Here is a 17,801-nt window from a genome sequence, read left to right as displayed (position 1 = left end):
CGATAGCCGGCTCTCCCTCACGCTGTCACTCGCACATACAGCAGACGGCGCGCGCCGGAGATTTCGTCGCCCTTGGACATTATACGGAACCTCACGGCGACGGCAGAAATGTGCCTGGAGTGTGCATATATTTCGTATCGCAATGATATATATGTGCGAGTGGCCTACCTTGAATGCAGCAACAGTATCGCTGAACCTGCAGCCGTGGAGGCTCTGCGAGCACAGCACCGTGAAGTCCTTCAGCGAATTCCACACAGTGTCATCCGGAACAATCTGCACCACGTAAGAATAGAGAAATTGTGTTGCACGAATGGTTTCGTTTTTACAGTCTTGTTATCTACCTCTCCTAGGTAGTGTACTATCGCGGTCAAATGAAACGAGAATGGCGCATCATAATATAGAACCCCTCCTACCAGCAATCATTGGAGAACTAGATTTCGCACTGCTGCTTATCCAGCCGCAAACGATGCCCAAGTTAAACGCAGAAGCGGAAAACATGCTGACCCCAGAAGAAAGTGCGAAAACAGGAGCTAAAGAGCGCGTTTAGGTTACGCTAAATCAGTCGCGTTTCACTTGCCCGCATTAGCACATTTATTAGCGATCGCGCATGCAGGCTGAATTCATTATTGAATTACTGCATCACGTCTTATCTGTATACTATTTTATATATAATTTAAATGAATAGGAGGGTAATATCGCAAGTGTTTCTCTCTCACTTAGGGTGCCTCTTCTGCGGCAGATGCACCACACGTGCACCGAGGGTGACTAGCGCCTCGGGAGGCGTACCTTCTCGGTCCAGGTCTCGTTTCCGTCGACGGGGCACAGGAGCACTGGCCTGGAGCGCATGAGCTCCTGCTTGCATCGCTCGCAGAAGGCGTGGCAGCAGCCGGCGCGGTAGATGACTGGGCACACGGCGCGACACAACGTGCACGCCAGGTTGCGCGGCAGCGGCAGCTGGAACTCGAGCCGTACCTCGCACGGCAGGCCCGGGAACCCCCGGAGCACCGTCTGCGACATACCCGCCTCCTCCTTCTCCTCCTCCTACTCCGCGCCTCCTCCTCCACTGCGAGCACCACGTCTTGTCGTTAGCTAATCGTGCACCTTCACGTCAGCCCGCGACACACTGTACACGACAATAATGGCCACAGCTAAAGACACCAACAAGCACAGTTTGGAACAGCGCACGGTTTTACGGTGTACGCTCTCAAAAAAATCACGCCCTCTGGGCTTTGTCTTGCGACGACGATTGTCAACGTAGAGAACCCTCTCTTCGGGCCTCTTGACACTGCGCAAGAATTACGAGAACTGAAGACGCAGCATTCACTCTTGTTATTCGTTTGGGTGTAACACTAGAGCGCTAGAATATACACGCTTTAGGATTTATGTTAATTGTCCCACAAGCAAAATACTCATCAATGTGCAAAACCCTCTCTTCAAACGACTAAAGAGTGCACAAGAATCGCTAAAACTGAAGACACGTCTGAATCCTTTTTAGGCTGAAACCTTAGAGAACTTGGAATTTACTCTATAGGTTACGTCCCTTAGTGTTTATAATGTCCCACGGTTCTAATAGACATCAGTCTTACGCAAATTTCCTTTCCGCTGTGCACCCGGTACTTTCCCCACAGGCATGAATTTTGCTGCGAAACTAACTACACGAAGCTGTAATGCTAGTGTCTGCAGGATCTGCATGCATGTCAGTGGCACATATCCAGTGACCCAAGTTGGCACACACCCAGGAGCCCATACCACGTGACACAACCATGCGTGAAAGGAAAACCGCTAGAACCGAAGAGACCGACAGACAAAACGTCTAGTACAGAAATAAAGTAAGCAACTACAATTATTTTCTTCAGAAATTCTATCGACTGCAGTTACCGATTATTGTCCCACAAAAGTAAATAAACAATTGCGTTCAATATATCATGTGACTTTTATTACTTTACTATATTTGCAACTTAACTAGGTATGTATTGACCTATCATTGCTAACTTGTGTATTGAAAAGTGTATCAAGAGATTTCTATAGTGAACTACCACTATTATATTTTGTTTATGTGTAAATTAGTGAGCTAGCATAATTTTTTCATTGTTACTTATACTGTGCCTTTTCTGTATATCATTTTTACCTCCTTTATGTAGCCTCTCCCCTCTGTAATGTATACTTACTCTGAGGGTACTGTAAATTAAATAATTAAATAATTAATTAATTAAACTACTAAAAAGTAACTGATTAACCTTACTTTCCTCCCTACACAAACAGAACGAGCTGACCAGGCACTTTTAATGCCTTCTCTAAAGCCCTTCACATGTACTTTATCTTGAGTAAGATTTTTTTTATAATGTCCCCGGCAGCATTCCCACGTTTTATTGTGAGTGCACCTGGCAGCGATACTGAAAACTCGCTCCCTGTGCCCACTTGAGAGAAGTGCTATGCTGTTACTTCCGAGCACCTTGTTAACAAGATCATGGTAACTCAATGCCACGATGCTCGGGTCTGTGTACTCTACGAAGCGCAACGCTCATTGTTGCTGGGGCTGCGGAAAGGCGCTGAAGGCGCTCGCAAGCGAGGGGGCCGGTGAAAAACTAGAAAATCGTCCATCGTTGATTCCCTGGCATCAGCGTCCGAAGTGGCCACCGCTCTCGGGCCATAGACGCACTGTTTCATCAGTTTTTTTTTTTGACAGCATCTGGTGGACCTACTTCTGGCGCCCTTCACTCGTAAGACATTTAGACTTGAACGACAAATTGTAATCCACACCGGCAAGCGTTCACGTTCCTCGAAAAAGTGGTCAAATATGTAATGTAATTTGCCATAAAGCTGCAAAGTAGCCCGCCTTCGGACCTAAAAGTACTGTTCGTGTGTTACGATCATTAAAATAATGTGTGCATGAGTCACGTATATTTATCAGATAGAAACATTTGCTTATAACGGCAACAGACGTTATGTCTATATCAGAGAAGTCATAGACTGCCCTAAGCAAGGAATATAGCAACAGCTTTTACTGCCTATGAACGTCGCTTCAAAGCACCTCCAAGAGAGAGAGAGAGAGATAAATTCATCATTAGTGAGAAGCTCGGAAGTCGGTCTTCCAAGAGGGGTATGCAAATCTCCAAGCCTGTCCCGTTCAGGTGATTGAGACCTACCTTCAGGACACCGATTGTGGTAGGAGGAAACCCATGTACAAGTTTTCGTCCATTTCGACAGTGTACTTCTCGCCAAGTTTATGTACTTAAAGCTGGGTCGCCTGCTATAGCTTGCTTTATGATGCTGATAATTGGAGTTTATTGGCGCAAGGGCCAGAAGTGACCAAGGAGCGTCAAGGCTATGATAATGGACTGTCATTGGTAAATTAATAATAATCGACGAAACGTGGATGAAGTATGGCTGTATAGAGGCCTAAAATATTCTTGGGAAAGTGCGTAAATATATTCGTAATAAAAGCAGACAATGACGCCAGACGTATGCTATGGACAAACAATGTGCTACGAAGAGGTGATGTATTCAAATAAGTCGCTACAAGTAGCGCTACTTCCTCAGCAAGGCCTTGAGGCGAAAGGCCACGGAGGCATGTCCCATACCGGTCTCTACTATCGCAGCATCAGCCTCTCGGGGGAGAGTGTGCTACGAATATTGTGGCCTTATAACGCGCAATAAATCGTCATCTTGTCAAAAATTTAGCACTGATTTATGGTCACAAATTGGTTCTGCTCCGAGAAACAATTGCGGTTCAAAGCGAATGCGGCATCGGTATACTAAGGGAAAGTGCTTTTTTTCAGCTTCTGCTTCCCGGCACTCCCCCAAGACGTGGAGAATGGTCAGCCTCTCACCACACCTGCAACAGAGGAGGCTCACTACCAGTCGAGTAAGAATGAGTAGCGTATGCATCCTATTCTCAGTCGACAGAAAATATTTTTGCCGCGCTTTTGTTACCTAAGGCAAAGTTCGTACGCGCGGCCTAATAAAATGAAATTTATTAGACGTTTCATGGTCGCAGATGGATTGCCAAATGTTTCTCAGTGTCCTGCACAAGAAAGGCTTCAACTCTGTGAGAGGGATAGCTATGATAGTGTTACAGGCTATCGTTGTTATGGATGTAGCACGTTCGTCTACGAGCAAGTTGCCCACTATGCCTCTGTGACCTGGTACGCAACATACTACCATATGTTCGTTAGATACACGCACAGGGCACGTACACAGGACACACAGGGCATAGAAGTCATTGACTACTGGATTCTTATGTTTCCGTAAAGACAATAAAGCTGTTAGTACGCTTAAAGAGTCCGTATGACAGATTTTTGTAGTTTTAATGCCTTTATGCGTTTTCCATCTGAGAGTACTGCATAAGCTCTGCAGTAAAGATGCTCGTTTCTGCGTGCATAATATTGCATTCCTAGGAAGATGGCCTGACTGCCGTGTAGGATACACCATTAGATGACTTTGATGCGTTGGTATAAAATTCTGGGGAACAGTACTTCGACTGGAGGTCAAGAAAGTGCATATGGATGTTCATCTCTCGAGCATGCTTTGTAACTTCGACAAAGGACGTGTCCCTTTCTATCAGTTGCCACAGCCACGGCGGCAACAGCCTTGTTGGAGCCATCATGGATGCTCATGTAGTAAGACGTTCATTTCCTCGCTCAGCTTGCTCACCTATAGTGAGAGTTTTTCTCATTGAAAGTCCGTTTTGAAATAGTGTGGCAGACGTCAAATCATTAACGGTTTTATAACAAGGGTGTTCAGAATTAGATTGAACTTTGAGGAATTATGCGAAGCTTATATACGTTATTTGCAGGTTGAGTGACCACTCACTAGATGCTGCGTATAAACCCTGTGTATGACTTGTCCTGAATGCTCCTGAGGCCATGCGAATACCTAAATGGTTAACGGGATCCAAAATGTTTTGTGCACATGGAGCGGCAGTTTTATACACCGCAGAAGCATAGTCCAGACGTGATGGTATGAGGCTCCCATAGAGGTTCATTAGGCAGCCCCTGTTACTGCCCCACGTCAGATCAACCATAATTTTAAGAATGTTCATGGTTTTCAAACACTTGGCTTTCACATGCTTTATATGTGGAATGAATGTAAATTTCAAGTGAAGTATGACACCAAGAGATTTGTGATGTGGGTTCAAAGGTAAGCGCTGACCATGGAGCTGGATACTATAGGCTCTGGAACGAGGCCCCTATTCCTTGTAAAGAGGACACAGGAGCTTTTCTGTAGATTCAGCTTGAAGCTATTCTGATTTGCCCAAGCTGAGACTTCGTTCAGCCTAAGCTGAACGTGTCGCTCGCAGACTGCGATGTTACACAGTTTGAATCCAATTTGTACATAATCGACATATGCTGAATAAGCTATACTTGGTGGAATATACGAACGCAAAGACTTCATTTAGCAATAAAAAAATGGGTACAGCTAACTAAGCCGCCCTGCAGTACGCCAGTTTCCTATGAAAATGACCTAGACAGAGCATTACCAATTCTAACACGGGAAGTATGGTCCGAGAGATAGCTTTCCATTATGCTAAGCATGTTGTCACGGATGCCCATTGCCGATAGATCTCTGATAATGCCGAAGTGCCATATGGTGTCATAGGCCTTTTTCACATGTAGAAAAATTGATACAAAATATTGTTTATGGGCAAATGCATTGCGGGTGCTCGCTTCAATGCCCACATGATGGTTGGTTGTGGACCGACCTTCTCGAAAGCGACATTGATAGGGATCATGCATGTTTAATTCTAGGAAATACAAGAGATGGCAATTTATCATTTTTTAAAGCTTACATAGGCAGATTATAAGTGCTATAGGGCGGCAGCTTGTTACCAAGGATGGGCGTTTCCCTGTTTCAAAACTGGGACAACGATAGCTTCTTTCCATGCCACTGGAAGGTGTCCGGCTGCCCAAATGTTATGAAGTGCGAGCAATGTAATTTGTGTGTCTGTGTGCATGTTCTTGATCATGTCATGCATGATCCTGTCTGTTTCCGGTGCAGAGCTTTTGCAGGCGTTCAATGCTGCTCTAAGCTAAGCAGTGTTGAACGGAGGGTTATGTGAATCGTTTCCGACGCATTTTTAGACCAGTCTCTTGCGTTCTTCTCTTTCTTTGTGTTTAAGAAATGTATGTGTATAGTGTGCGGCGCTACACACATACTGAGTGTGTGTGTACTAAAAGCGTCTACCTGGTCCTCCAACCTGTTACCTTGGTTATGTACCAAAGGCAGCGGATGCATTTTCCGCCCCTTTAGCTTTCCGAGCGCATCCCATGCTTTAGTTTCTTGTGTATAAGAATTGATTCCGGACAGAAACTTCGCCCAGCTTGCCTACTGGCCTTCCCTGCGCTTTAGACTGTTTGAATTCAACAAGGGTTTCTGCAGTTGGGTATCGGCACAGAATGTCTCATGCTTTGTTTTGCTTCTTCTGGGCTTGTCGGCAGAGCTTGTTTGTAACAACCACAGAGACAAGAAAGGCAGATAAGGACAGGCGCCGTCTTTGTCCGCATTTCTTGTCTGTGTGGTTTTTGTCGTGCTAAGTTACTACTTCACGTATGGAAAACCAACTAGCCCAACAAAAACTCTTCTTGGCTACCCACACAAGGTTAACCCCTAGCGCCTGGAAATTCTGTAGTGAGAAGGAAATAGAAGTCAGGGCAGATGAAAAGGCGAGAGAAAAAGACTAAGATTAAAGAGGAGGACAAAAGAAGGCGACTGCCGATTTCCTCCAGCTGAGTCAGTCTGGAGGTGCCGTCTGTGTGAAGTAGAGGCCGAAGGGGTGTGTTGCCTCCACCGGGGGGCCTTAACGGTTCAAACATTGGCTTAACCCCCAGGATCACCCATTCCCCAGACACGGCTAAGCCTTGCACGGCTAGACGCGGGAGGGTCCAACCCTCATATGCTCGGGTACGTGGTGTCGCAACACACCAAACGCCTGCTTACGCAGACGCCCCTGCGGAGTAGCTTGCTTTATCAAAAATGTCACTGGTTACATGCAATCGGTTACTGAATAAAGCATTTAGATTACATCGAGATTTACCGAGTAAATAAATTTTTAATCCTTTATTGATAAGTCTGATGGTGGTCTATTAGAGTTACAGAATGCGTACTAGGGAAGGGAAGTGCAGTCGAGGATGGCAGGAAATTGGGTGGTGCGTTAAAATCAAGAAATTCGCAGAAGTCAGCGTGAATCAGCTGGCGCATGATAGGGGTAATTGGAGATCACTGGTAAGGCCTATCGTATTGCAGTGGACATAAATAAGCTGATGATGATGGCTTTGCGTGCAGTTCCTTACATTAGCGATATGCCGCCTATAGACCCTTGCCAGCAGCACTATGACACGCTGATATCCTTATACCGTCCGTGCCTTGATAGTACCAGGAAATAATTTAAATTATTGAGTTATACGTGCCGAAACCATTATCTAATTATGACGCACGCCTTAGTAGGGGGCACAAGCTTAATTTCGACCATTTGGGGCTGGACTCCAGACCATTTTCTGGAGCTGTAGATCCTTGGACCATGGCCTCATACGCGTGGATGGCACGAAAGCGTTACTGTATTACCTGGAGTCGAGAGGTCCCTTGGTGGCGGTTTGTAAACTCGGAGAGCGAAATCGTGCTCTCTTTCTTTCTTTTTCTTTTTTTTTTTTATTGCGATAAAGGCTTGCCCTTAAGGCATAATTCTTGGAGCGCATATGTGTATTATATGTGTGCTGTGAGGCCTGTGTTGTGTATGAATTGAAGCAGTGTTTTGTGGTATCTGTTGTCATGTATCCAGCGGTCATAGCTGGTTGTCACACTGTAGCGGAGGCCGGCTTGCAGTAGGAGACGCGAGCGTTCCGATTGTAAGCCCGTACATGTCCATATTAGGTGGTATGCATCTGATTCCACCACAGTGCTCTCTTTCTCTCTCTCTACTCTCTTTTTTATCCCTATATATCCTTTCCCCAGTGCAGGGCAGCAAACCGGACGTGCGTCAGGTTAACCTCCCTTCCTTTCCTCTCGTCAGTTTTTCGCTGTCTCTCTGTGTGGTTCTTCAACATGTACGTAAACCTAAGTACACGATCGTTCTTTTTTTTTTTGCATTTCGCCCTCATTAAAAGGCGGCCGTGATCGAACCCGATACGTGAACGGCGGCGGATGTAAAAAAATACCGGAAGTGCAGCATTAAAAAAGAAAAGAAAGAAGATATGCGCCAACGATGGCGTATGTTGTTCGGGGAAAAGATGAGCCTCCAAAGGGTGCCACAAAATATGTTCAGGTGTACTTTTTGCCAGTGACCACTTTCCACAGGATTATCGCTGTTACCGCTCGGCGAAAAAAAAAAAGACGAGCCGACTTTATCCAAAATTTCCCGAATGTTGTTGTTTGTTCAAAGTGACTTTGTCTGAGCAGGTTGCGTGCGCCTCCCGAGTGGCGCAGCACGTTTTCTAGTGCGCGCTAGTACCAGCCACAACTGTGCAAGCCGGTATCGCTATGAGTTGAGTATTGCTTGCAATTCTGGGCTCAAGAGACAGAGAAGGTCACCCACTAACCAAGTAGAAATTAGTTGACTAAAGCTACTGCCATTGTTTCGGTTCTTCACCTAACTATATACATAAGCCGGCGCAACATTTGGACGCGAACAAAAGGAAGAGGAGGAAAGAACTGGAGAAGGCAAGCATGTCAATCAGAAAAGCGTCTGGTTGTCTACCCTATGGTGGGGGAAAGTGAAAAAGAAAATGATAAGATGAGAGAGAGGGGAGAGGGGGCAAAGACACGTTGAATTCACGCTGGGGCGCAGAGAGCGTCACCAAGTCAAGGAGTTCAGCGGTTCCTGGCAGACGCCATCAAAAGTGGACCAAAGCAAGATCAAATTTTCCACCACTCGTTGTCAGTAACGTCTTTGTTTTGCACGACACGGGTATGCCAGCAGGCAGCAGAAACAGGCATTGGACGGAGGGACTCTGCTCGGCAGACAATCAGCAATTCGAGCATAATTAAACGTTGCTCTCTCTCTCTCTCTCTCTCTCTCTCTCTCTCTCTCTCTCTCTCTCTCTCTATCTATCTATCTCTCTCTCTCTCGCTGAGATATTTTCAAGGCTTCAGGGGAAGTGGAAGCACTGTAAGAGGAGACCGGAGACGACAGGCCACGAAGGGCACTGTTCTTCAGCTATAGCTTCACCGCACTGAAACACCAACCATTACAATGCAGAAAAACTATAGCTGAAGACCTGCGTCATTCCTGCACTGTCGCCTTCCCACTTCTCCGACACAGTTTCCATTTCTCCCGAACCGCTGGAAATATTTCGAATGTCCAAGTTCCGTCTGTAGACCGGCTGAAGGAGGGGTGGCGGATACCGCGGCATGCCGAGATTTTCAGTGCACGCTGAAAAAAAAAGGGAAGCCCGAACCACTGGAAATGTTTCGAATGTCCAAGTTCCATCTGTAGATCAGATGAAGGAGGGGGGAGGGGGGCGTAGCGCGGCACGCCGAGATTTTCAGTGCACGCTGAAAAAGGGGAAGCGCCCACGCCCTCTCGGTCGCCTCTCCGCGCACTCGTGCATCCAAATTGATTGCCGCAGCTCTCTCCACCGCGAAGTGAACGTCGCAGCCCGCGGCCAACGTCTCCCGAGGGAGGGCAATTAACGAACCCAAGTGCGTCCCTCTCAACTCGTTACAACGCCGCGCGCGAAATAGTTTCGAACGCGTTCCCAATGAAGCAACTTCGGCTCGCGCTAGAGCTGTTCGCTATCGCTCCAAAGTTTTCAAGGACGGTTCTCTTGTTCCCCTCGAGCTCCCAGGCAGAATAAGCCGGTCTGGCCCATAAATCTGTAAGCTCCTGTACAAAGGGTCACTAAAGAGGGTGATTAGCTGAGCAAGGCTTATTAGGCTGAGTTTGATTGTTAACCGGAAAGATGAGCCAAAAACCAGAATGCAAAAAATGCCACGTACGTTGACTAACTAGTGCTTTATTGTGCACTGATCTACACAAATTATATCAATCTTGTTATCTTTACTTTGGATTTCCGACTGTCGAATTCGGCCCAAGGGCGGCACCCCCGTTCAGGGATGACCTTGTTGATTCCAAACGACTGTCGTGTTCAGTTTATCTGTGAAATCGTATTTCATTTCATTATTTTCAGCTCATGCTCTTCTGTGTGTTTCCTTCCTGTATATGTAGCGTAGAATTTTGCTTTTCTCACGCTGTCTATTATTCAACTAGGATGTCGCAGGTGAAATTTAATTTCTACTACTTCTCTAGATCCTTTATTCACAGCTGAATCTTCGCCAAACCGTTATAGTGTGTAAATTGTGAGATGGGAAAGGAAAACGGAAATTATGTGGATCTCACGCGTTCTGAGTTCCCACGGTGCTTGCGACAAGCGCTGTTTTATCACTATAGCAACTATATGAAGACTCAAGGTGCATTTCTGCCGTCGCTATGACGTTCCGTATAAAAGTCAAATGGCGATAACATCGTCCCCGCGCGCCGAATGCTGCATGTGCGAGTGAAAGCGCGCGAGGGTGAGCCGACGATGGCGTCTCAATCTCGCGCGCTCAAAGGGGGAAAGCGGTGACAAAGCGAGCCATTTTCCGTCGCGCGCAAGGCACTGGGGGAAGGGGAAGGAAGGGGGAATGGGCTCATTTTACTCCGGCGGCTGCAGTGTATGGCGCGGCCGCGTGGACCATATCTTGAAAGCCATCTATGATGGGGACACTGTGCCGATTGCTGATAGCTTCGTCTGCGCTGTGTTTTCGCCGCTCAGCTCGCGTTGAAGCGAGAAGCAGCACGAAGGTCTGTTCGCTCGCTGCTGCTGCCGCGCTTCCTCACTACAGTGATATGACAGCGAGTTTCCACAGTCATCGAGTGTTCATGCTTGCTCGTGCGCGCGCGACACCGTGCTTGTTAATTTACCTAGTAAGCGAATGTTCACAACTTTGCGCAGCCAATAAAACTACTGTCCTTACTTCGTATAGCTGTCTACTAATTTGCTATCGCAATCGATCCTTCGCATTTTCGGCGAAACTGCGATTTTTCGGTTACCCCGCGTTATGAAGAACAACGACAATGAGTTGACAAGAGAACAACTACGACATGATGACGACTCTGTGGCGACGATGATATGACGACAACCAGATGACGACGACAATATGACGACGTTGCCATGACGACAATGGCAAGGCCACTATGGCACGATGACGCCGCCGTGATTGATAGAAAAATAGTTGAAGTTAGCGCTTGCCTTCGCCTTTTCCTGTCTTTGTCCCAGTGTGCACTGTTATAAGTAGTGGCACGATGCGACGGTATGACGATGAGGGTGTGTTGACGACTGCGCGGTCATTACGACGTGAGGACTGTGGCATGATGGCGGCGGAACGCAAACGCCCGCACGATGATGACAGCGCGACGGCGACAAAATGGCGACAATAGAGTAAAGACGACGAAGCGATAACGGCGGCATAACAACGAAGGGATGATTATAGGGTGAAATGAAGGCAACGAAAGTGCGGCGACGGTGTGCTTGTGTTGGTTCTGACGTCTGCGTGTGCTTACGCACATCACCAACCGCCGCGGACCACCTCGGTTTGCACTGTTTATCCGGTGCCGGTTTGCACAATGTCCGGAACGAGTCCATTGTGCAAGACAGCCGCAGCCAGCGGTCGCAATGCGGGAGACGAGACGAAGTAAGCTTCGCTCGAACACCGACTGGCTCTACCAAATGTGTGAGCGCATTTTGAGCAGGCGGTTGGGTAGCAAAAACTTCCTTTGCCATAACTCATAATGGACGCATCGATTTATGCAAGCTACGTCTTTCAGTAATCGTTTGTGTGGAGGACCCCGATGCCAGCCTCGTCCCCACTGCTCTATATCCGCGTACTACACAGTTCTCTGGCGCTACGCCGCAGTCATAACACGCTCGCACAAAAAAAAAAAAAAGCTGCACCTTTGGCGTGTACGATCCAGCGCACGACTTCATTCCCGAGAAGTACGCACGACCGCGTCCGCGCAAATATTCACCGGGAAAGAGGAAAACACGCGCCGACCACCAGAGCGTGCCGCGGTACTAAAAACGGCGCCTTCGGCCGCGTACACGCCGTGCACAGTGTATAGCGCAGCTCGCGATGTATGCATGCGCGCGGTCGCGGCACCGAACACCGCGGCCCATGTTGCGTGCGCACTCGAGACAACAAAACGTGGCTCCCTTTGTTTCCACTTGGACGGCACTTTGCGATCGGCGGCGGGGAATATCACTCGGACGTGCTCGTGCCGTCTTAACGCCGCGGACGTGCCTCGCCGCCCTAAGCAACGCGCCGATCCTGTCGCTTCCCGCTGATTACCGCATTTTCTCAATTGTAGGCGCCCTGCTTTTCTTCCGTTTGGCATCGAATAGACGTCGAAGGTTTTTCGCGCTCCCTGCGTGAGCCCGTTCACTCTGACTGCGTCCAAAGCCGAGCTAAGGGGCAACTACTGAGGAAAATAAGTTGATACACGTTAATAACTTATATCCCTCTGAAATAGACGAAAAAGCCCATTCTTAATTAGCTTGAGAGAAAGCTTGGTAATCCAGAAAAGGCGTCAAAAAACAAACAAGAAAGCACTGATGCCACATTGACGTAAAGGAGCTGGGTTGCGGCACGGAATTCAAGAAGGGGAACCTCGGCTTTCATTTCATTCTGGCTTTCCAATAGTAATGAATCCTCTTATGCCAAAATAACAGAAAAAAATAGAGTTTCGAAAGTACTTCATCAGTATCAACTGATTTGGTGGGGTCATTAGTTCGTGTAAATCCCACGTGTGTCAACCTGTCTCCTAAAAAAAAAAGGTTATACGCCAGAACTCGTCTCACGATGACGGTCGAAAGTAAAGCGATTATCATTCAAGCAATGCAGCGCCACATTGTATTACGGAACTCACGTTTCTTTGACGTCTCTAGCGGTCGTTCTGAAGCTTTCGTTGCTTCGACTACAGTGGACGTGCTCTGTTATCGTCCTACATTGCTATGGCACTCGCTTGCCAATGTCATCCGTGAACATGGCGGCATGAGGACGACTATATGACGACGATGCAGTGACGATAATGTAATGACGAAGAACGAATGACGTCGATGCAACGACAATGGCTATATGATGACGAAGGCATGACAACCGGATGACGTAACTGCAATGACGACGACAGTATGATAGCGGATGCACGATAGCGACTGCCTGACAACGACGTAATGACGACGATTGCATGGAAAGGTTAACGGCGGCATAATCAGGATTGAATGAAGGCAGCATGATCACGCTATAATGACGAGGGTTTGACGTCGATGGAACGACGAAGGCGGTATGACGACAACAGGATGACGTTCCTGATGTGACGACGACGGTGAAATGGCATCGTTTTGACGGCACGATGACATTGGTACGACGACGACTGTGGGACGACGATGACATGGATACAGCGGCATCGCGAGAGTGGGATGACGAATTTATAATGTGATGACAACGATAGAACGATCGCCACGGCATCACGAACACGGCATAACAAATGCCGTCTTAACGGCATTTGTTGGTTCATGACGACGACTGCATGACAACAACACTATGATGACAATGGCGTTACGACAACTTAATCACAAAGCCTGTACGACGACGACGGCATTACGAGCGTCTGATAACGAAGCTGGAGCGATGACGACGACTGTCTGATGAAGATGAAATGACAACGATGGCATGACAACGGCATCATAACCACGATTGAATTGCGACACCGTGATTACGATAGAGAGACGAAGAAGGATTGACGACGATGCAATGACGAAGGCGGTATGACAACGACGGCATGACAATGGGCTGGCACTGCTGAAGTGGTGTCGAGGTTTCAACGTCTGCGTGATGACGATGGCATGACGTTGCACGCTCCTTGGGTACCTTTCTTTGCAACTGTACGGAGTGCATTTCGGCCAGATTTAGGCATCGCGCCGCGCCAGCACACTCCTGCGGTGTCCCTGCTCGCAGTTACATGCAATGATACCTGATGGGCAGCCTACGAACATTCGCTGAAGGGATATCGATATTCTTGTGATGACTTGAATAGGCTGCTGTGCATGGGCGACCCAGGTATGACCGTCCGGTTGAACCTTCTGGATCCGACGAACACATCTGGCCCGGGGAACGTCTGGCATATATGCACAAAACGCGCAGGCATGTGACCTCCAAAGCGTTTACTGAACGCCCAGAGTGCATTAATTTTGCACCGTCACATTCAACGTTCGCTTCTAACGCGTTTACTTAAACAACGTCATGCGACGGCTGTCGCATATGTCACCTAAAGCCTGGGGATATTCCGCGCGTTACATCACCGTCTGTGGTGACATTACGTCACCGAAAGAGAAGCTATGGAGGCGTTGGATCAATGCGGTGTCCGCAACGTCAGTCGCGCTCAAGGCGCGCACGGATGACGCCACCATGCAAGGAGGTTTAACTGACACCACACAATGCCTGCATGAAAGCTCGCTCAGTGGACACAACCTCAAGGCTAAACTGTACAGTTTACTCGCTCTTTCGTGACCATGGCTATGCCAGTTTCCCGTCGCGTATCCGCTGCTCAGCTTTTCATGTTTATTTCGCCGTAAAATCCGGAATGTATCAATGACAGCATGTGCCAGTGAAGTGTTGCGTCTAATTATTATTTGAAAATATCAAATAACATTACCTTACTTTTGTGCGAAAACTGAAAGAGCGATTCTTACTATAGTTACTGAAGTACTAAAGCGCCAAACAGACGACACCAGAAGAGACACGGACGTGCCTCTTTTTGTGTCGTCTGTTTGGCGCTTTAGTACTTCAGTAACATGCACCAACTAGCCCAACAAAAAGTTCTGCTGGAATACCTTACTATAGGCTCGTTCTACTTTTCTAGTTGTGTTGCTACACCGTCCTTCTATGTCTCATCTGCTGGATGACTACACAAGGTAACCATATGATTTATTTCAAAACATCACAAATATATTCAATGTGTCTTCAGTAATATATATATATATATATATATATATATATATATATATATATATATATATACTCAGTAATTTAGCGCCGGTTTTTCCAGTGTGCCACCTCGCCTGAACTGGTGTTTACACTGCGGCATAGCTACGAACGGTGTAGCGCACAAACCTAAACATTGCACGACATGAAAACTTCTGATATATGCCGTAATTAAATATTGAACTAGACTACACGTTGGTAAAATGACAATAAACACAACTCGAAGCACCACATTCAGTTTTATGCCATTTAAATAAACGCTTCTTGATAGCTTTGCTGCATATAGATTATGCAACATGAACGGTGGGTCTGCGTAATCGTTTCCTTAATCGCACGAATGCTTCTCGCGAGTCGACGAAAGTAGCTCTCTGAAATGGTTGGCGTGTGAGTCACGTGCAAGATCACGTGACTGCTTGCACGAGACTGCTGCTTCTCTGGATGAGGATAAAGGCATTTGTACGCGTCGCATTTGGTTTTATGGCATTCAAATCGCTTCACAAACGGTTTGATTCACGTAGATTTGGATTAGTTTGTTTCTCTCTTTTTTTTTTTTTTTTTTTTTTTGCAGAGGTGCGTAGAGAGGTGCTTGTGTCATCCCTGCAAATCACGCGGTGCAAGGCCGAGCACTTCTAGACTTCCCAAAACGGAGCCATTTGTGCATGCTACGTGCTCTCTCGTGTGGCCTTGAACGCTGGAGCACACTGCGCGCGAAGCAGCTGCGTTACCTGCCTGCAATGCATTCGGTAAATCTTCAGATGCCGAAGATGCAGCACAGGCTTCGCACTCGAACCTTCGTGCTGTTAATGTGGACGCCTCAACGAAATGCTTGCAAGCTTCGACCGAAGGGACGACGCCTTTATTTTTCATGTGCGGAAGTATGAATGTGGGAACACTTCTGCTTTTTCTTTGAGGTGCATTACATAGCAGTTCAGCCGCACTCGAATGCTGCAGGCTGAGCTCGAACGAACAGCGATATACATATCGCGGCTCGTCTGTGCGCCTTTCTGGCGCCATCTGCAGATCGCGGTTGGGGCACGGCACCTAGCTCTCAGGATACAGTGAGCATACCGGTCGGGCTTTCAATCCCTGTAAACACGCAATGAACCCGTGCAATATGAACGAGGGAGACAAAAAAAAGCTTTTCTTTTTGCAGATGTAGGACAACAAGAAACGCCAGCGCTAAAGCCTAAGCATAAAGGAACACCTCCAAGAGTGAACGAAAAGGGCATGGAACAGACAAAAAGAAAGCGATATGGCGGGAAAGGCGCTTAAATGGACCGACGTCATACAGCCCAGACTGATGACGTCAAACGCGCGCGCGCGCGCACCCGCCGCGCGGGAAACCGAATGGGGCCGAAGGGGAGGCGACGCGGTAGGGACGAAGCGGTGAGGAGGAGGGGAGGCGACCCCGAGACCTCTGTCGTGAGTAGGGCGAGGGAGGGGGTAGCTGGGACGGACACGATTCTGCCAAAAACGGGAAAGGAGAGCCCACGGAAGAGAGGGGGCGATGCAAAGTGGTGTGTACCTTTCCTTCCCTAAAATTCCCTCTCTGAGCCATCCTCGCCTCACCGCCGTCCCGATTTCGAAGCGCAAGGTGGAGGACCAGCGTGCGAAGGGAGAATCGGCGGAGGCGGCGGCGGCGATGCTAAAATTAGCGACGCAAGGCCTGAGACGTGCACACTGTGCTGCAAGCCACCGAGAGCTCAATGAACTCCCCGAAAGCGTGCCAGTGACCCCGTTTCCCAAAACGTGCGGCGGGTTGGGAGAAAAGGAACAGCGAAGAGCATCATCCTTCTCCCAGTGTAGGGAGACGCGCGTAAAGGGGGAGAGAAGCGCGGGATGCATTGAGGGAAGGGAGAGGGGGCGATCGCCTCTGACGTAAGCGACAAGCCGCCGGCTAAAACCCGGCTTGCTTGCTTGCTTTGGATAGCGAGGGGAAAAAAGGAACTCTGGGAGAGGGTTTTTCTGGCGCCAGACGAACCAAAAGGTCAAACTTAATGCCACACCGTCTGGTGCTTTGCGGCAGCTTTCGACATCCGTGCAGAGCGATCCGGGCACAGGACGGTTTCGAACCTACGTGCGTTCCGAGCGACAAACCAGCGCCGCGTATGCGTGGTAGATCAGAACCCCCACAGACTAAGAGAGAGAGAATGGTCTTGGTATACCAGCAGCGCCGGAGAGCGAGCGGTTATTTTTGGAATTTCCAAGGGCGCCCTCTGCCACCCTCCACTTTGTACACCTCCGTGCGAAAAAAAAAAGGAGGGGGGCGACTTTTTCCTCTCCCTTACATTCCCGCAGAACCGAGAGATCGCCACAAAAGCGTCGATATGTGCGACGCCGGCTGAACCCTGATCCGACAAGCGTCGGCGCACTGATTGCCAATTTCGCGACCAGCTCGCGCCAAAAGGGAAAACGCGGCTTCAAGCAAGCGCCGCACGAGAGCCGTTCGTTCTGCGCACGCTTGTAGCGGCGTCCGCGGCAGCACCCACTTGCGTCACTTCCCCTGGGTGCCTCTTCCTCTTTCTTGCCCCCTTCTTCCCTCTTTATTTTTTTTTCGCTGCAGAGTTCTCAACGTGGCTTGCAGCACGACGAGCGTATATACGTGACGCCAGGAATGGCAAACTCGGCTATATGCCTTCGCGTTTGCAAAAAAAAAGCGATAATAAGAAGGAAAGAAAACGAGGTGGCGTGACAGCCTTACAACGCGCCGAGGAACACTCCGCAACACGCGCTTATCCAGAAAACGGGAGACGCTCAGCGCTTTATAGGAGCGCGTAGGTCCCTACGCTTCC

General features: G+C 48.3%; 1 protein-coding gene across 1 annotated transcript in view; it reads right to left on the bottom strand.

The window, feature by feature from the left end:
• LOC142563776 (TNF receptor-associated factor 5-like) overlaps positions 1 to 17,801 on the bottom strand; it is a 40,655-nt gene that overhangs the window by 21,917 nt on the left and 937 nt on the right. The window contains exons 2-3 of the mRNA XM_075674387.1: positions 787 to 1,063; positions 169 to 273 (exon numbers count right to left, since the gene is read on the bottom strand). Of these exons, the coding sequence (XP_075530502.1) occupies positions 169 to 273; positions 787 to 1,017 (336 nt within the window). The 5' untranslated portion in view covers positions 1,018 to 1,063. The remainder of the gene's footprint in view (positions 1 to 168; positions 274 to 786; positions 1,064 to 17,801) is intronic.

This window comes from Dermacentor variabilis, chromosome 11 (genome assembly GCF_050947875.1).
Source record: "Dermacentor variabilis isolate Ectoservices chromosome 11, ASM5094787v1, whole genome shotgun sequence".
Classification (NCBI taxonomy): Eukaryota; Metazoa; Arthropoda; class Arachnida; order Ixodida; family Ixodidae; genus Dermacentor; species Dermacentor variabilis.
The sequence above is the reverse complement of the archived record's forward strand: the minus strand, read 5'-3'. Positions and strand labels throughout refer to the sequence as shown.